This window comes from Gobio gobio, assembly GCF_949357685.1.
Source record: "Gobio gobio genome assembly, chromosome: 8".
Taxonomy (NCBI): Eukaryota; Metazoa; Chordata; class Actinopteri; order Cypriniformes; family Gobionidae; genus Gobio; species Gobio gobio.
In genome coordinates, this window is record NC_137114.1 from 30,383,661 (window position 1) to 30,405,115 (window position 21,455).

The window sequence follows — 21,455 nt, forward strand, 5'->3', positions numbered from 1 at the left end:
GAATACTGTTTTCAACATACTACGATTTGGGACATACTAATTCTATTTTCGAATACTATTTAGTACGGATAGTTTGCGAATTGGGACGCAGTGATAGACATATATACAGTCAAACCAAAATGTATTCAGACACCTTCAACATTTTCTCACATTATCACAGTTTATTCGCTATAGTTTAGAAAATGGTAATAAAGTATGACAAGTTAAACTGCGTCAGAACAAATTTCTTGATAACAACTTTGATTGAAAGGTATGTAATGGATTACAATAAACCAATCAGCTGTCAGCTGTTATATTTAAGTACACAATTAGATAATGCCAATTACCAAGCAATGCTTAATTTTGTTCAGTCTGTGGTGTAAAAAGTTGCAACTAAGTAAAACACACAAAGTGTCTGAATAATTTTGGTCCCAAATGTTTATTAATTTTACTGCTATTCCACTGTATGAAGAATTTTTGGGTATAATATGTCACAGTTTACTTTATTTTGCCATCCTCACTTACATAAATTGATTATAGTGTCCTGCACCCACTTGTAAAAAATGATATCTGGTGTCTGAATAATTTTTGGTTTGACTGTACATAGATGCCTTATTAGTGGCAGTTTCTATGGGCCGCAATACGTATGTCATCTGCCATATTGGAACGGTCAAACATCTCGACAGTTTCACAACCAGAAACTGCGCAATGTTGTGGCATCATTGATTCTTACTGTGAGTGATGACACATTGGCCATTTAAAGATGGTGGCGCGCCGACGTGTCTGGAGTGGTATAATGTGGCATCTACATATACATATCTATAAGTAAAGAGAGGTGCGATTAAAACGGCTGATTCTTAATTAGAGGTGCGAACAAGATCACATTGTCTCTTGAGTCACTTCTCCTTTTATTGTTTTGGTGTTCAAAATAAAATTAGCTTTACGTTTTAGGTTAAATTCAGCACTATAATTCATTCACATTGTCTATATGAGCTGTTGTGTCTGTCTCCCACACAGTAAAAAAAATTGTAAAAGAATGGGTTGTAGCAGTGTATAATGTAATCGGTAACATGCATTTTTCCACATCTATCTTTCATGGAACACATTTTTCATTCATTCTTGATGAGTCCCCCCACACAACACAGAACCTCAATTAAAGTCCAGATGTTACAGCGGCATGGATTGGGGAACATGCCAGATACACTATATTGCCAAAAGTTTTGGGACGTCTGCCTTTACCTGCACATGAACTTTAATGACATCCCATTCTTAATCCGTTGAGTTTAATATGGAGTTGGCCCACCCTTTGCTGCTATAACAGCTTCAACTCTTCTGGGAAGGCTTTCCACAAGGTTAGTGTATATGTGTTTATTGGAATTTTTGACCATTCTTCTAGAAGCGCATTTGTGAGGTCAGGCTCTGATGTTGGATGAAAAGGCCTGGCTCGCAGTCTCCGCTCTAATTCATCCCAAAGGTGTTCTATCAGGTTGAGGTCAGGACTCTGTGCAAGCCAGTCAAGTTCTTCCACACCAAACTCGCTCATCATGTCTTTATGGACTTTGCTTTGTGCACTGTTGCGCAGTCATGTTGGAACAGGAAGGGGCCATCTTGGTATGCTGAAGCATTAAGAGTTAATTTCAATGGAACTAAGGGGCCAAGCCCAACCCCTGAAAAACAACCCCACACCATAATCCCCCCCTACCCCTCCACCAAACTTTACACATGGCACAATGCAGTCAGGCAAGTACCGTTCTTCTGGCAACCGACAAACCCAGACTCGTCCTTTGGATTGCCAGACAGAGAAGCTTGATAGGTCACTCCAGAGAACACGTCTCCACTGCTCTAGAGAAAGTTGGCGACTTCTCCGCAATGTGTGCCTAAGCATGCACTGACCCCGCTCTGTGATTTTTTACGTGGCCTACCACTTCGTGGCAGATTGGCTGTTGTTTCCAATTGCTTTCACTTTGTTATAATACCACTAACAGTTGACCGTGGAATATTTATTAGTGAGGAAATTTCACAAATGGACTTATTGCACAGGTGGCAACCTATCACGGTACCACGCTTGAATTCACTGAGCTCCTGAGAGCGACCCATTCTTTCACAAATGTTTATAGAAGTGTCTGCATGCCTAGGTGCTTGATTTTATACACCTGTGGCCATGGAAGTGATTGGAACACCTGAATTCAATGATTTGGAGGGGCGTCCCAATACCCAGTATCCTGGCAATATAGTGTAGCTCCCTAAAATGTTTTTGGCTGTTTTCTTTATATATATATATATATATATATATATATATATATATATATATATATATATATATATATATATATATATATATATATATATATATATATATATATATATATATATATATATATATATATATATATATATATATATATATATATATATATATATATATATATATATATATATATATATATATATATATATATATATATATATATATATATATATATATATATATATATATATATATATATATATATATATATATATATATATATATATATATATATATATATATATATATATATATATATATATATATATATATATATATATATATATATATATATATATATATATATATATTTTTTTTTTTTTTAGACAAACATTTGTGTTATATACACTAAAAGTTCAAAAGTTTGGGGTCAGTAATTCTTTTAAAGAAATTATTTCTGTAAGGATGCATACAATTGACCAAAAGACAGTAAAGGCATTTTAATGTTACAAAAGATTTCTATTTCAAATAAATGCTGTTCTTTTTCTATTCATCAAAGAACATGAAGCAGCACAACTGTTTTCAACTTCAGATGCTTTTCAATTGGGATGAAAGGTTCTAAGAATATTTCCATTTGAGCTTGGTTCGACGCAACACTATTACAAACGTTCTCAGCCCGGGAATTCTCAGCACGGTTGGCTAACTAAGAATGTGTGTAGTGACATCGCCACTCAGGATTGGTCACTTGTCTGTTGGTCACTTGTCTGCTGGCTACCAGTTTCTTCGTAGCTGGCTAGCGTGCTATTTGAACAAAGTAAATACAAGTAATAATAAAATTAAAAGAAATATCTAATCATCCTCCATAACACGGTCACTATTTACATCGCATATGCCTGTAAAGTCTTGCATTACCAAGGCAAGGGCTGAGACATATCTATTACATTCCAAAGAGCGGACGTTATCAGCCCCACAGTGGAAAATTAAACCATACCTGTACAGAATGGAACAGTTAATCAACGAGAAGTGGCTATTGATAATAATAATAAGAAATGTTTCTTGAGCTCCAAATCAGCATATTACAATGATTTCGGGAGGATCATGTGACACTGAAGACTGGAGTAATGATGCTGAAAATTCAGCTGCACAGGAATAAATTACATCGTAATATATTCAAATAGAAAACAGGTACTTTAAATTGCAATAATATTTCTCAATATTACTGTTTTTACTGTATTGTTTGATCAACTAAATGTAGCCTTGGTAAGCATAAAAATAAAAACGTCACAACCCCAAACATTTGAACGGTAGTGTATATATGAGCTTGACTGATGTAAAGGGTCTTCTTACTATAGAATTTTGTCTACACTTAGAGAAGAGTTAGCATGAAGCATTAGCATTACTCTTGAATGATCAAGGGAGAGTCTGTTTACTCTAGAACACTATAGTGACATTATTGCCCACTTAGAAAATAACTGCCTGGGTACATTACCAAGATGACTGTTGACTGAAATAACTTGCCCTGAAGGGAGTTTAAAGAATTATACTGCCACGTTGCATTTTATTTTAACCGAGGCTGGAGGCACAGAGGGACCAACACAAAGTTGTTTGCTAAGGACTATGACAATGATTGCCAAAGTATACAAAGCATTCTTATATTACTAAATCAATTTAAATCCTCACTTTGTGTATCAGAAAATATTTAGATCTAATTTAGTTATAAATAAAAATGATTATTTTTGTTTCCTTTGTCTTTATGTGATGGATGAGTCCATTTTAATTCAATTTTGAAATGCTTTAGAAGTTAAACTTTAGGGTCAGTAAGATTTTTTTTTTTTTTGCAAGAAATTATTACTTTTATTCTACAAGGACACATTAAATTGATCAAAAGTGACAGTAAAGATTTTTACATTGTTACAGTAAAAAACATTCTGGTTTCTTGTTTATAATGCTATATTTATAAAATAATCCAAAAAGCATGACAACTGTTTTCAACATAAAATAATAATAAGAAATGTTACCTGAACACCAAATCAGCATATCAGAATGATTTCTGAAGGATCATGTGACACTGAAGACTGGAGTAATGATGCTGAAAATTCAGCTTTACCATCACAGGAATAAATAGCATTTTAAAATGTATTAAAATGGAAAACAGTTATTTTAAAAAGTATTAATATTTCACAATACTCCTGTTTTTACTGTATTTTTGATCAAATTGGTGGGCATAAAATAATTATTTCAAAAACATAAAAAATATCTTACCGGCCGGTAGTTTGAGCAGTTGTGTAGTTGGACCAATGAGAATCCATTCTGAGCAGGGCCATCCAAAGCAATTAACATAAAAAATTGGCATGTGGCTCTATGGTTTTATTGTGCTTCTTTAATGCTGAGATTGTTTGTTCTCTTGGTAAATTTAGTTTTCTAAAGAATTAAACTTGTCAGTTTCATGATTCAAAGCATTGCAGATAATGGTCTCCACTGAGTGTCATTTTCAGACTTGTTTTGACCTGTGAGAACTCTCTCAGATATGACAAAAGAAATGTTGTGCACACTTAAATGTTGTTTTCTTGTGGCTGAGTGTTTGTTTAGCAATCTTTTTTGTAAGGAGAGCCTCAGTCAAGTGTTTTGGCTCAGACTTTGAGTGCGAACTTAATGGCTTTTTGTGTGAGTGACACCTCAAATGTGTTTTTGTGAAATCAGAGGTTGTGTGTCTCTTTGGGTCTGTGTGGCGACTGGCTGTTGTTGACTCCTCTTCACTGACCTGTGAGATTGACCCCTGTCAGTCAGTGTGTGCTACAGATGATCAGAGCGGTGAGCGGCAGGGAAATTGAAGCTCATCACGGTTCCAGCTTTGTCAGCCTGCCTTCACCTCCATGACACATAAGCCCCTTTCATGCGTGTCAGACTCTCACTTGCCCTATCCATGCCTCTCATATCCGCTGGGTTGATCTCCTTCAAGTCGCATCATGGAGTGTCTTTCTCTAGAGGATGCAGGGATGTAATTTTCCTCAGGGGGACAAATAAAGTATCATCATCATCATCATCATCAAGAATTGCAAAATTGCTGCGTTTTCAAATACAATTAAAATAACATTCATTTAATGAATGTATACTGTAGCTTCTGACAGCACTATGTAAGTTAGTGGTACCATGTAGCATCTATGTGCAGAACAGCATCTCAACCAGGGTCCAAAACTAACACTAACCAAGCGCCAAATGCATGTCAAAATTGACACTGGCAAGTACACTGTGATACTCTTCAAACTTTTTAAAGGGGTCATGATGAATTGAGAAATCAACTTTTCATTCAGCCTGATAAACTACCGCAAAAAAATCACTAAGAAACAGGAGCCACCATATATAATCATTTTCGTATATAATAAATCATTTGCATCTCAGAGAAACTTGTGCGTCTCAATAAACGTGTTGTCATGCTTTCAGAGGCAGATGCTGCTGTTTGGGAACGCAGTCATGTAAGACAGGAGGGAAATATACCGAGCATCTTTGACAACAGACTTCTGAATGACCAAAACAGCATTTCAGATGTTTTGCAAACATGATTTTTCCGCTGGTTACTACAATTATGCTGTTACATCGCGAAAGTCACATGATTTTTTTTCAAGGAATTTATTCGGTAAATGCGTTTCCATCGTAGTTTATGCGCATGTTTTCGTATCGGATAGAAATGTATCCTACTCAAACGAGCGCATACGTTTTTTATGCGCATTTTTAGAATTTATGCGCATCTTGGCGTTTCCATTCAGCATTTTTTGATGCTATATCCCAAAATGCGGATAAAAACAGGTGGATGGAAGCATAGCTAGTGACATCATACATTTCACAGACCCCACCCACAAGTCTTGATGGACACTGCCGTATTAGCAAATACCCCGCCCTCAGAGAGCTGTACAAAGTCCGCCATGTGTATCTCCTCGCCAGAGCATTAGCAGCAGCATTCAAGTAAGAAATGTGTTTTTAATAAAGCTACTAAAGTTCATTCAGTCAAGAGCAGTGAGTGATTTTCTGTTTATCTTTTGTTGTTTGATTCATATTAACAGCAGATATAGCAGTAGGTACTGTATATTACGCTGCTTTCGCTTTAGTACACAGATCTAATATTAACACGGGATTTCTGTACTTGCTGCATATGTGCACAGACATGACCAGTGTTGGGGAAAGTTATTTTGAAAAGTAATGCATTACAATATTGCGTTACTCCCTTAAAAAGTAACTAATTTATTTTAGTTTAGTTTAGTTTAGTTTAGTTTAGTTTAGTTTAGTTTAGTTTAGTTTAATGCGTTACGTTACTTTTGCATTACTTTTTCTCACCTGGGCTGGGCTTGTTTTTGTTTTGTTTTTATAACAAAAAAGTTATATTTTTGTGCAACGGTAAAGACCTCTTCATTACCAAAATTTAAATAATAAGCCCCAGGCTGAGGTAAAAATGTAAATTCACGCATTAACAGTAGAGGGCGCAGCTCTGCTGTGCTGCCATTCTGGATAATGGTAGAATAGGATGCAGGAGAAAAAAGTTTTACCAATAAAAACTAAAAATCTAGTCATTTTCATCGTCAAAGGTCAGCAGCAAGACATTGGTAAATTAAATATAAAGGTAGATTATGCATAAAAAAAATAGTTGTTTTATTTAACATTTAATTATTGAAGGTTTGCATAGTACTCTGATTTTGCATTTGACTGATTTTATTCATTTTGAGGAGTACAGAATCTTTATTGTGCAAGTAAAGATAAATAAATGCTTACATTTAGTCTAGAACTACAATAACCATCATCATGTTTACACACAACGCCTCTGCACTTATTTTTCTCAACATGGGGCAGGAGAGCTGTCAGTCAAATGAATGTGAAAAAGTAACTTGCGTTACTTTTTTGAAAAAGTAACTCAGATATTTTGTTGTAAATTTGAAAAGTAATGTGTTACTTTACTAGTTACTTGGAAAAAGTAATATTATTACGTAACTCAAGTTACTTGTAATGCGTTACCCCCAACACTGGACATGACCAACTGTTTTCATGTGAACTTTTTGTGTTTCTGACATAACCTTTCAACAATTTTAATCGAAATAACACATGAAAGAGAACTAGTCTATTCCTCTGAGATGGGGAGCAGCAGCTCATTTGCATTAAAAGGAGACGCACACAAAACAGTTCATTTTTCTCAAACCCAAAAATTGGCATTTTCAATCTGTTAGGAATTATAAGGCATAATAGGTGTCCTTTAATATATTGTGTGTTTTATTAGATAGGTGAGCAACTGTTTGTATACATTCATCGACATGGCCAGAATGCATTAAATGTTTTCTGTTTTCAGTTCACACCATTTTTGTGAAAGCATCCCCTAAGTTAATAACAAATATTTTTTACAATGGAAATTAATCAATCAAAAACTTACTTAAGCTGGACAATGGCTTTCTTCTAGAGCTGCAGTACAGCCAAAAAAAATTTCAAAACTAAAGCTATTTTCACTGTAAAGCTGCTTTGAAACAACCTGTATTGTAAAAAGCGCTATATAAATAAAGGTGACTTGACTAGACAGAAAACAGCAATGCGTTACCCCACATACACATGACCGGAAGAATCAGAAGCGGTCATCTGCGGCATGATAAAAACTCCACTGCTTTCAAGCTGTATTTCGCGCTTGTCTCTTATCGCTCCAGTGGCCTCGTTCTGCTCCAACGGTTTTCAGCCCCACCCTGCTTCATACATACTACAGTAACATTAATAAATCTTTAATACAGGGGTGTCCAAACTTTGTTGTTAAAACATGTTATGGACTAACCCAGGGGCCGGTTTCTTTTCTATTATGTATATAAAACATGTTTTGTTTCTTGGAAACATGACAGATTTGACAAAATCTTGAGCTGACAGTAGAGTAGCTTGTGATAGGACACATGTAAATGTATAGATATTTAACAATATCTGTAAAAGTTTCATCAACCAAAAAGTTTTAATGGGTGAAATTTAAATATTATTACTGAGTTAGAACTCTATTCTTATTTAAATGAACGAGTACTCTATTTAGATCACCACAGGTAAAACCACACTGCAAAAAAAGGCTTTTCTTGCTTAGAATTTCAGTTTTTTCCATTCCAAATATCAAAAAATTCTTAAACCAAGATGCTTTTACTAAGGAAAATTACATGCAATATTTTTTTCTTCAAAATGAATTGAGACATAATCATATCAAATGCACAAAACTGCAAGTTTATGACAAAAATAGTCAGTCATTTGGCCTTTTATTACTCATTTAATACATGTATACATTCAAAATGAAATAAAATTAGATATTAACGTACATTTCTGACAAATTACCACGGTAACAGTTAGTGTTACCACAGTAAATCTATGATAAATGTTGGTGAATTGTTGTTTGAAAAGTATTTAACTGGATCGTTGTGGCTCAGTGTTTCTCCTGATTTGCACGTTAGTGTTGTTGATTATGTCAGCACAGTTTCAACTGGCTTTAAACTAAATTAAATCCCAGAGAGATTTTCAGCTTGTACCGGAGACCTCTGCACCGAACTCGAATGCTTCTCACAGGCTGTTTAGTGGTCGCTTGATCGAAAAACACTCAGAAAGTAAACACATTTGTTCAGAGCAGGTTCAGAGTCAGAGCTCGCGAGTTGCGCAGCGCACAAGTAGCGCTGTTTCATTTAGCTTTTGGCACGTTAATGTTTCCCTGGCCTAAACTCTAGTACTGCCACCTTGTGTTGACATTGTGAAACTGCACGATTTGTAAATTATATGTGGCGGACCTCATATAAAATACATTTTAATAGACACTGCGGGCCGTTTGAAATTCATCCCCGGGCCACATTTGGCCCGCGGGCCGGACTTTGGACACCCCTTCTTTAATACATTAGCCCATCCATGAATGTGATTTCTGCCTGAGTCCCGTTGGATTCTTTTCCACCGGCTATAGAGGTGAAGACAACAACCTCTATGATTCCCCAAAATCAAAGTTTCATCAAGCCTTTGCTTTGAATAAGCGACCTCTAGTGGCGAAAATTACATACTGTGCCTTTAAGAAATTCTAAAAATGCGTGGTTCTGCAATTTTTTTTTTTTATAGTATTATTTATAATACTTGTTCCATTGTTTTGTCTTTATTGAACGGAACAGTGTAGAGGAGACAGGAAGCAATGTTGGAGAGAGGGGAACAGGATCAGCAAAGGACCTCGAGACGGGACTCAAACTCAGGTCGCCTAAACCTCTACTATGTCAGTGTGACCAGACTTCACGTTTAAATTGGAAATACGTAAACACAGCAGAGACAACTGAGCTTGTTAAAGTATGTCACGTGGACTTTAAGAGTAAGGCCCTTGTTTATAAATGAGGGCGTTTAGGATAATTTTTAACTGACATGTTGGCAAATGTCTAAGGAGGTTAATTCAGGTCTGTTATTGGAGCGTGTGCATTTGAGAAATGAGATTTGTCAGAGTGTGCCTAAACAGAACCCATTTGTACAACCTGAAATAAAACCGGACCCTCATTTAAAACAGTGTAAATTTTAGCTGGAGACAAATTGCTGTACGTATTCGCAGTCATTCATTGTGACTTTTAATGCTAATTGATTAGCATTTCCTACCTAGGCTTTGCTTTTTGAGCTGAAGTGTTTTTCTGTTGCATTGATTGTTCTCTGCAATCGGATAGCCCTGGGCCCTTCACACACAAGATTAATCTGCAGCACTGACAAATCAGCTAAGAAATAGGCCATTTATAACTTCTATTAGGTTAAAAGGCATCTCTTAAATCTGGTTGCCTTAGATTTTTAATATAAAGACCCAGTTTATTTGAAAATTGCACGTTAGCGTCAGGGCTTAGTTGCATGATTTGCAATAACAGATCGTATGAATATTAAAAGCCATCTTACAGATTGTCTTTCATTTTAATTTAGGCAATTTAAATGCATATGATTGTCTGTTAAATCTTAAATTGTGACATACAAAAACATGTCCTATTATTAAAGACTGTCACAGCCAAATCCATTTCTTCTTAGTCTTTGTCTTGAAGTTTTAAATCCCAGTGTTTCAACTCTGCGTTAAGAAGAAGGTCAAGACGTGATTTTTCATAACCAAATATGGGCCTTCATTTGGAAGATTTTCCATTAAGCTTTTTTCTCTGAAACTGTGTCAGTCAGACAACGCAGTCTTATGTTCTTTGGCTCTACACAGCCACAGGCATCTACAGTCATGTTCTGGTCATGGAAAAAATATTAGTCAAACAAAATAAGTGTAAAATGATGTCTGTGCACACAGTAAATACTGCTGTTTTTTCTACTTCAAATTTTTAATGAAGCTGACTATAGACTATTTGGGTGTTTGCAAACATCGATGACGTGTTTTGTGGGCGGAGCCTACCTGGTGGCAGAAACTGGCAGTTCTGCAGCAACACGTAATAAAACAATAAAAGGTCATTTTGAGTTTATATCTCACAATTTTGACTTTTTTCTCACATTTCCAAGCTTATATTTCACAATTCCAAGAAGAAATATCAGAATTGCAAGATATAAACTCAATATTCATTATATCCCACAATTCTGACTTTTCCCCCCTCAGAATTGAGATCAACTCTCAATTGCAAGAAAAAAAGTCAGAATTGTGAGAAATGTTATGTTTAAATGTCACCTATATAAAGCATTATAGGTTTAAATATTATTTTTATTGTTTACATCAAATGGTCTATAGTTTTACATCTTTTTCCATACAGTGAACGGGAAATTTGGACTGAGGCTGTAATTTTGTCTAACATCTTCTGTTGTGTTCCAATTCCACTGAAGAAACATATGGGCTGGGTGTGAAACGACATGATCTTGCTTTGACACATACACATAAGTCTAGCTTAAAAGGCATAGGGAAATGAAAATATGCTCTCTGTAAGCTTGTGTTGTAAATTTGGTTCATATACTGAAGGTATTCGTTTAGCCCACTCGGGCATGTCCTTTGACTATAATTTCTGTCTGTATGCCCGCTCTATTCAAGAGTAAAGATGAGTTGAAGAATGTTAATGGATAAACTCTGTGCCTCATTGAACTCATTACCAGTAGTCCCTTCTAGGATAATTCCATTTTAGATTCCTTTTAAGCTCCTTTTATTATTTTATCTCTGTTAATAAACTTGTTTCTCCACCTTGTTGCTTTTCTTTCTTCATTTACTCTAAATTCAAATAATGTTTCATGCACCTTTTTGTGAAAGTATTTTGAGTTTTTCACTCAGGGGAGATAAAAAAGGAAAACTGCTCCACCATTGTTCAGGGAATTTTTCATACACAACCATTAATGATGGGTCAGGATGTTTGATTAGAAAGGTCAACTAATTTATGTGGATTTTTTTCAGACCTTTTTGTTTGAAAATGTGATTTAAAGGGGGTGAATCGAGACACTTTTCTCAGTGATCGATTTAGCTGTAACAGTGTTTGGGGACAAATATAATGTGATTTACTGGAAAACTATGTGATGTATACGTTTAGGTAAATAGGTAAATAAATAGTTAAATTAGGTAAATACAACCTCAGATGAACTACAACACATGACATTTTACATCGTGTTATTATCAAAAACTAGGCCAAAATGGAGAAGCCATTTGTGACAAACTAAGTACACCCTTACCGCTTCCATAGGAATTAAGAGGGTAAGTAAGCGCTGCAAATCAAATGTCTTTGATTAATTGATCATCAGCAAGTGTGATCACCTCTATAAAGCAGAAGTTGTGGCAGTTTGCTGGTCTGGAGCGTTCAGGTGTGTGTTAACACAATGTTAAGAAGGGAAAGACATCAGCAATGATCTTAGAGAAGCAATTGTTGCTGCCATCAATCTGAGAAGGGTTATACAGCCATTTTAACAAACAATTTAAGTCCATTATTCTACAGTAAGGAAGATTATTCACAAAAGAATAATGACAAATATTAAAGACAGTTGCCAATCTTCCCAGGAGTGAACGTCCCAGAAAATTCACCCCAAGGTCAGACCCTGCAATCGCAAAACACCCAAGAACTACACCTCAGACTCTACAGCCCTCAGTTAACATGTTAAATGTTTAAGGTTATGGCAGTACAATTAGAAAAATATGGGACATGTATGGCATGTTTGGAAGGGTTGCCAGGAGAAAGCTTCTTCTGTCTAAAAAGAACATGGCAGCACGACTTAGGTTTGCAAAGCTGCATTTGAACAAACCTCATGACTTCTAGAACAATGTCCTTTGGACAGATGGGGCCAAAGTGGCCATGTTTGGCCATAATGCACAGCACCAATTTAGGCAAAAACTGAACACAGCATGTCAGCACAAAGACCTCGTACCAACTGTCCATCACGCTGATGGAGGGTTGATCATTTTTGGCTTGTTTTGCAGCCACAGGACCTGGGCACCTTGCAGTCATTGAGTTGATCATGAACTCCTCTATAAACCAAAGTGTTCTAAAGTCAAATGTGAGACCATCTGTCAGACAGCTAAAGCTTGGCCGAAATTGGGTCATACAACAGGACAATGATCCCAAGCACACCAGCAAATCTACAATATCCTTTAGAAACCGCAATACACTCCCGCAAGATAAAACCTTTTTATGCCAATCCACTGACCTACTGTCTACAGATTGAGTATAATAATGGGAACATTGAATCATCTTGGAGTTTTACCAAAGTTGATATCAGTACTGAATATCGGATCAGTGCATCCCTATTGGTACATGGCGGCAAGCTAAATTTCTCTGCATTTAGACCTTCAAAGATTATACAGGTCACGAACACTTTAAAGCAAATGGGCTGTTGCGATGTAACGCACTACAATGCGCTACAATGGACGATTTAATACCATACAGCAGGGGTGCCCAACCCTGTTCCTGGAGAGTTTAGCTCCAGCCCTGTTCAACACACCTGTCTGTAATTATCAAGTGCTCCTGAAGCTGCTTCAGGTGTGTTTTATCAGGGTTGGAGTTAAACCTTGCAGGTGGGTAGATCTCCAGGAACAGGGTTGGGCACCCCTGCCATACAGCATCATCATGCACACAGTGCAGATAGTATTCCTAATATGTTGGACCTTTTATTAGAAGTAGCTTACCTTTACCTGTTGAGACATGCCTTCACAAGCAACCAAAAGAGCTCTATTTGTGAGGTGTGTTGGGGGAAAGGGGCGTCTACATTTTTTTGTTTTGCACATTCCTAACTTCCATAGGAACTAGTATACAGTCTAATTAAATATAGATTGCATGAGTGTTTTTCATAATGGTGCAGATTACTCTGAATACTTTAAAATGAAATCTTCTGCTAAGCTCATCCACTCAGAGAATGTTCCCACATTTTTACACTGTTCGTTTTCTCTCTTTTTGTCCTTTTAACTGCTTTCATCCTTTCGCAGTGAGCATCGCTGGCAGACCCTTGTGTGTTAACAGTTTGTTTGGTATATTTACTGAAATAGGTGGTTGTCTCTCCTTTAGGAGCCGGGCTGCTTTCGTTGCTCTTCTTTGTGCTAAGCACATTTCACACTTCAGAAGATTTATGTTCTTCCTGCTCTCTCTAAGCACCATTCCATTCGACACGACTCAGTAACTGTCAGTATTTGGATTATGATTTAAAACCTTTCGTCTCTCAACTTTGAGCTTCCCTTGCATTGTTTCTGTGAGCGTGCACGTGTTTGTTTGTCTACCCTTGTTTGAGCCAAGTCAAAAAACGGTTCAATTGACAGTCAAGCAAATAGCATGCGACAAACGGCGACCGATCGGCTCAAGTGGGTGATTCAGATGAGCAGGCCTGACGGAGCCCTGTCACAACCTCTCTTCCACACTGAAATATCACCCAGCGAGATCTGACACGGCACTGGGCTTGCAGCTCGCTATCAGACGCTGTGAAGCGCGCAGCCGGGTCCTCCATCAAGCACTTGGGCTGTCTCACAAGGAGCGACGGAGTGGCTGATCGCTCACTCTGTGCTCATTAGTCGGACATCACTTTATGGCTTGAGCAGTATTTAAAGATAATTCGATGAATACTAATAGTCTTTTGCTGCATTCCATGTGATTTTTCGGAACTGAAATTAGCATAACATTATCTGTATTATCTTGATGATGAGCTAAATGATTGATTGTCTCATCCTGATCAAATACCTCACTGATTGTATGTTTGTGTGTGATGTTTTTCAGAGGTGCTGGAGGGGAAGACGGCCATGCTTTTGGGGATGAGTCAGTGGAACTCTAATGATCTGGTTGAGCAGATAGAAACCATGGGCCACATTGACCAGACACAGGGTAAGAGCTCATAAATGGAAATGTTATGCTTCCAGTCAGCAATTATTGTACGTATATGGTACATGAAGATACTACAAATGTTTTGTGAAAGTAAAAAGTTAAAACATTTACAGCTGAGTGCACGAATGACTGATGACTGATGGCATGGGTCTAATGTGAGTTTTGGACCGGGTAATGGAATTTGCAGTGTTGCGTTGTTTCTACATTTTTATATTTGTTGATATAGGTGCTTTTGTGCTTTAAACTGAAACATTTGGATTTCTGTGATGGATTTAGCAATGTTGTTGCAAAATGTGCTGATTGAAATATAGCATTGTTGACTAACACAGATGAAATTGCAAGAGTTACTTGTAAAAGTAGCAGATTTTGTGAGCTCTGTTAATGGTTATTAAAATCTCTGGATCGTTTTTACTCTTTGCCTTACTCTATTTTTAGTGGGAGCGTGACAAGTCACTCAACTCCATTTTGGGTTGCATCATTAATTCTTTTAATGAATATTTTCATAATATTGAATGTGCTGCAATAAAAACGTAGTCTACTGTAAACAAATGCCTTTTTATTGAGGTCTCCTTGCAGGCTGCATGCGAGAAAAACAAACAACTTGACAAACAACCAGCATAGTCAGATTCATGAATAAATGACTCTTAATGACCAGTCCTTTTTTGTGGCTCAAAGTATACAATGCAGCCAATGTAGCAATTCTTAAATGAATCTTAAAGCCGATTCTTTTAATGAATTGTTCAAAAAGACGAGTTACTGTACGGTTTGAAACACTGCCCTGTATATTTACGTCATTACCTTTTTTAGGATTTATTTTTATGTAAGCAAAATGGACATTATAACTGAAATATACCCAAATGAATCAAAATCAAAGCGAAATCTGAATCGAATCAAAACCGAATCAGGAAACCTGTATGGATCGGATACCCAACCTAACTAGAAAGTATTAGTTACATGTGGTATAAACACACACACACACACACACACACACACACACACACACACACACACACACACACACACACACACACACACACACACACACACACACACACACACACACACACACACACACACACACACACACACACACACACACACACACACACACACACACACACACACACACACACACACACACACACACACACACATATATACAGTAGATTCATATGCAGAAGTATTTTTTTCTTTTATTATTTGGGTAAAGAAAGCAGGTTTGGAACAACATGAGGGTCAGTAAATAATGATAGATTTTTCATTTTTGGGTGAACTATCCCTTTAAAGAAAAAAAATATTTCTAAAAATGTATCTGTATCATATTTGTGTTAGGGCCAGTGAAAATGTTAGCAGGGCCAAAAAACCTAACAAAACCTTAAAAACCTTAACTTGACACACTTGAAAATGCATTGTTCATGGTGTGAGGCACCATGCGAGGAAAAAGTACGGTGAGACATGATGCAATGACAAAAGACTGTACCAGTCTGATACATTTGAACATAGTCTAGCTACCCATCAACCTCAGCCCGAGTCCTTGAGCAGTCAAAATGACCCAAATGCACATCACTAGCTCATATCCTCGAAAACAAAGGAGACTGTAATCCGAAATGGCATTTTATAACACATCTCGTTATGTTTTACATTAACCACCCCATGTCACAAAAATTGTTCAACAGCTGCTTTCCAAACAAATCTGTAATTTTTCATTTCACCATGAAAACAGAGGAAACAGACGCCAGGCTTCATTAAGCAGCATCATGTCTCAGCTGTCTCCATTGATTTTTCTGACTCTTTGTTCTTATCCGGTCTATTCTTGTAATGATAAGAGTTAGCTAGCGTGACTCATTAGCGAAGCAAACATCGGGATTCTTCGCTTTCTCTGAATTCTCTTTTTGGAGTTGCTTTCAGGCTTCGTTTTCATAATGTAATGTAAAGGTCCATACATATGTGAAAGTCTTATTAGCTTCACGCTAATACTACTGAGATGAGTTTGGCTCAATGTTTTTCTTATATTATATTTAGTTTCTGAAAGCTTTGCTAGCATTTAACATTGTTTAGTGTAACATGGAAGGAGGATAGTGTACATTTCTGCTGGGATTGCTCGTGAAGTAGCTGATACGTCTAAATCGAATTTATGTACAAAATATTTCTCTCTCTGGTGATTAATTGCCAGTAGCATATGCAATTACACAGCAATTACATATCGATTTGCCCATATTGAGTGATACCAGTAGTGTAAAGCCACCATATAAAGACCCCTCACACACAGCCAGATGCCAATTGTCATAAAAACATGACATTCCCATATATTATTGACTTCTCTGAGCTGTTTGTTGTCCTGTATTCCACATATTTTTGGTACTGGTTATGGAAAATGCCGTTTTACCTCAGACTGTGCATCAAGATAATTCACCCTTCTTCGCCTCAATTATTCAAGTGACCTTTTCTCACATTTTTGTTTGCCTCCTGTGTGAAATATGATTGGTCTATTGGACGGCACTCAGGGGGATGGAGACTTGTGCTGAAGCAACCAAGCGATAAATGAGCTAAGTGAGAGGCTGGCGTTGACCCGCCAAGCCCCTATCAGCTTAGTTTTCAAGTGTCTTGCACGAGAAAGCTTCTTCCTGCAAGATAAAAGAGATTTTAGCTTTAGGCGGTCCCTTTAGTGAAAATGCTCCTCTCAAGATCAGTACTGTGATTAATACTATGACTCAGTCCAAAAGAAATGCACTCATTATGCCTAAAAATGTAATATTAATAGTACATGCAAGTTCATGCCTACAGGATAGTAGAATAACTTTGTTAATGCTCAATCTATTGAATATTGCTTTATTTGAAAGTATTCTTTAATTATTATTGTATAATCTAAATGTGGGCTTCTTGAGGACTATGTTGAACCTAGTATCAAACTAATGCATACTAGAGCTGGGTGAAATTTTGAATATTCACTAGGCTATATTTTGGACTTTTTTATTGACAGTACAAATTTAAGCAACATTGTAACATTGTTTAAATGTTTTATTTGGCCATTAAGTTTCTAAAAGATCATGCCATTAGACTAGATTAGTTTTGCAACTTGTTCTTGTTTTGTCACCCGAATGCACCATTAAATCTCTATGTGGAATTTTTCGTTCATTAAAATGTTAAAATGAGAAATAGTAAAAAATATATTTAGGTAATATAAATATTGAGATTTTTGTCAAATGTAGGATGAAATCGTACAAATATTTAGTTTTTGGCTACAATGACTGTTGAATCTGGTTCACTATTTTAATACATTTTATCCTTTTTATTAATCAAATATACTGTAGTAATTTAAATAATATAGTTCATGTCAAATTCAACATACATATATAATATTTATGATTTGGTGCTCAAAGCATTTCTTATCATCACAGTTTAAAATAGCAATGCTGCTTTGGATTTTTTGTGAAATTTTTCCGGATTCTTTGACGAATAGAAAGTTCAAAAGAACAGTCTATTTGAATAGATGGAAATATTTTGTAACATTATTCATATCTTTACTGTCATTTTTTATTAAATTAATACATTCTTGCTGAATAGAAGTATTAATTTCTATTAAAAAAAAACCCTTATTGGCCACAATCTTTTGAACGGTAGTCTATAAACTATAGATAGATAGATAGATAAATTCATAATTATATCACTCTCAGCCCTAATATGAATCTCTTCTTCAAGTGGGAATTTTCTGTTTCTAAACTTAGCCTTAATTATATTGAATCCCAGTTATTTCCCCAAAGTCCATTACAGTTGAGACATTTTATTGACAGGATTAAGTGTTGAAGGTACAGTGAAGACTGTGGGCACTCAAGGTTTCAGATTAATTAGCCTGTCAAATAGGGGGATTTCTACCTGGTGTGCTAAGGACTGATGTTAATTAGAAAACAGTGCTGAATCTACTTTCAGATGCTGCTAGCAGGGGGTCCTCTCGTCCAGATTCCAGCCAGCTTGATTTCAGCAATGCCGTCTGGATGCTGTCTGATCCTGTCGTGGAGTAATATAGCGGGTTTCTTGATTGATCTGTGTACAGTGCTGAAAAAACTTGAGTGACAGCAGTAGGTTCCTGCCCAATATTGACATCCTGTACATCCGTCCTTCAAATATTACAATTACCTGTCAGAGCATTTGACATTTGGCTAACCTTTCTATGTAGGCAACATTTTGAGGCATCATGGATACGCTCTATTCGTGAAAATTGTCACATTCTTAGACAGCGTCACAATTAAACTTCACAGGAGGAGACAATTCTTGAATGCATTCATTGCCACGAGCACAGTGAAAAGAGGCCTGAGAAGTAAACTTGTATTTCATTCAATATGATGTATACTTTGTTTAAATTACAGTTTAATGTAATTAAAATTGGATTGTTAATTCAATTATAGTTTATTATTATTTATTTTATTGAAATCGATTGTATCACGTCTCCCATGTGGAGCGCAATTTCTTTGGCATACCAAGTCGTTGTCTGAGTAGAGCATTCAATAACTTTGACTAGAATGATGGACATTCCTTTTTAATATTCTTTCTCTGCATTAAAGGTGAGCTAGAGCTATTTTGATTGTCCTTTTATATCAAGTCCATTGATGTCAAATCTAGTAAAATCAACGATACTGCTAGTTAGATAAGCAAGAGACATGTTTCTTTTTTTCTTTCTTAGAACTACCTGTAGCTTTTATTCTTTGTTTCCTAATACAGTCTGGCTTTTCATCAGTCAAACAAGCTCTTTGTTTCCTGCTGTACTTGACTGGCTTTTAAACTAAAGGTTGAGGGATTGCTTTTATTCCATCTGCTTCCCTTGATGTGAAAGCAGTAGGTACTTTTTGAAATCTGACTTATGCATTATCCATGCTACCATTTTTACTTTTCATAGCAAGATGATAATGATTCTATAAATCAGTTTAACGGGGGCTCATTAGGACTTTTAAAGCAGACACTCTAGTTAATTGCAGTTCCTCGCTGGTAGAATTCTCATCAATCTCTGATCTAGAGGATCTGGAATACCTTCCCTAAGGGCTACCTGATTGACAATTTAATTGACGACCTGATTATTTAAGAAATCACATGCGTGACTGATAGCTGGAGCCACACCAGACAGTTTAGGGATTTGGAGACTTTTGTGACACTCTCTCCTCCAACTATAAACGTGTGTCTTGGGAACCAGGTACGTCCTCATGCAGCAGCTCTGGGCTGAGGTTTTGTTTGTGCTCATTTACTATTTCGAGTCATTACTTTCCAGTCAGTGGCATTGCCTAATCTTCTTGATTACAGGTCATTAGCTAGGTGAGGGCATTGTGTTTATGTGAGCACAGATAGAAGTTGGCACAGAATCCCTGTGGAGCCGAGGAGTAAGGGTGCCTGTTGGCTTGGATGAAGGGACCATTGAAACAGCCTGATGATGCCTCAAAGAGAAGCACCAGACAGAAACCAGCCACCTCCTCCCTATGGCTCTCCAAATTGTCCCCATACCTCGCTTTTCTGTCCACTGATTGAATCCCATCAGTGTACATACGATGGACTCCAGTAGGTTTGTAGTGGAGATTTAAATCTTGACCTCAGATCTGAAATCTTTTCTTCATGTATGCCCTTTTCCCATGATTATGTATCTGTGTACACACATGTATGCTGTCTCTATGTAATTTGAAGCTTAGATGTGCCTACTACAGTGGCTCTCAACCAGGGGCCGGGGCCCACCAAACTTCCATCTAAAATAATTTAAAATAAGACAAAACAGCATCAAAATAAGACAAAACAACTTAAAATCTCCCTTAAATAACTCCCTTAAATCACCCCTTAACAACTGTTTAATTTATTTGAAAAAAACGACGTTCTTGAAAAACCTGAAAATATGAGGAATTGTCATTTCAAAAATGTGAATTCTAAACCTAGAAAACGCTAAATGAATAAAAAATCGTATTACAACATATTTTTATAATGAATATATTTAACTGGGTTGGAATTGTGAGTAAAACTATCTTTATCCACTAAATCATGAACAACCGGGGCCTTAAAATATTGTTGTGGACAATGGGGGGCCTTGGAAGTCAAAAGATTTTGAAAACCACTGGCTTATTATGCAGTGTAAAAACAATAGGCAAATTTAACCAAAACGGTGTAGGGAAGAAGGGAACATTGATACATCACTTTACAGGAAGTGGAGAGTGAAAATCACCCAACTTTCATTGGGTGGAGCAGACGATGGAGCAGAGCCATTGGAAGAGTTTTTAAATGGCTCTGAGATGGAGGAGTTTACGTATGCATTTGAATATTTATGAATGGTTATGGCATTGATTAAGTATACTTTTATACATAGTTAACCAAATCAAAATGTATTTTCATATTGAATGACAGGTGCAGCTTCAAATCTGTTCATCAATTAACTATGCAGGTATATGTAAACTAATAAAACTAATAGACATATTAGTTTTCAGATAAAAATAAATATATGCTTATTATATGGTTTTAAATTTGAAAGTAAAGTAAATTACAATATTAATTTATGTTATATCATAATCTGCGTGACCCGTCGTTGCCTTTCTTTGATGACGTTGCAGGGCGTTCCAAATGAGCGATTATTGTCAGCGAAGTCCACTTCAACTTAGGGAGCAGTGAACACTGTATAGGGACCCTGTCGAATGGAACGCACCTCATTTGTCACCATGGTCACTAATTGATTTAGTTTTCTGTTCAGGTGTTTCTTGTCAATTAACTCATTAGTCCCTGTGTATTCAAGCCCTGTGTTTAGTTCAGTTCAGTTGTCTGTTATTGTTGCGTTTAAGCTAGGTTGTTCTGTTCCTGAGCATTTGATTTTGTTCCTGAGTGTTTTGCCCACACACAGAGGTATTTGGATCTGGTCCCTTTCATCCATTATGATGACACCGGCTCCTGAGCTCGCTCCAGTGTCGGCTCCAGCCCATGAGCTCGCTCCAGAATCCGTTCCAGCCTATTAAGCCTGCTCCAGC

General features: G+C 36.6%; 1 protein-coding gene across 1 annotated transcript in view; it reads left to right on the top strand.

The window, feature by feature from the left end:
* The window catches only part of pitpnm3 (PITPNM family member 3), a 99,359-nt gene that overhangs the window by 24,961 nt on the left and 52,943 nt on the right, over positions 1 to 21,455 (top strand). Inside the window, exon 3 of the mRNA XM_079824221.1 lies at positions 14,371 to 14,475. Coding sequence (XP_079680347.1) covers positions 14,371 to 14,475 — 105 coding nt within the window. The remainder of the gene's footprint in view (positions 1 to 14,370; positions 14,476 to 21,455) is intronic.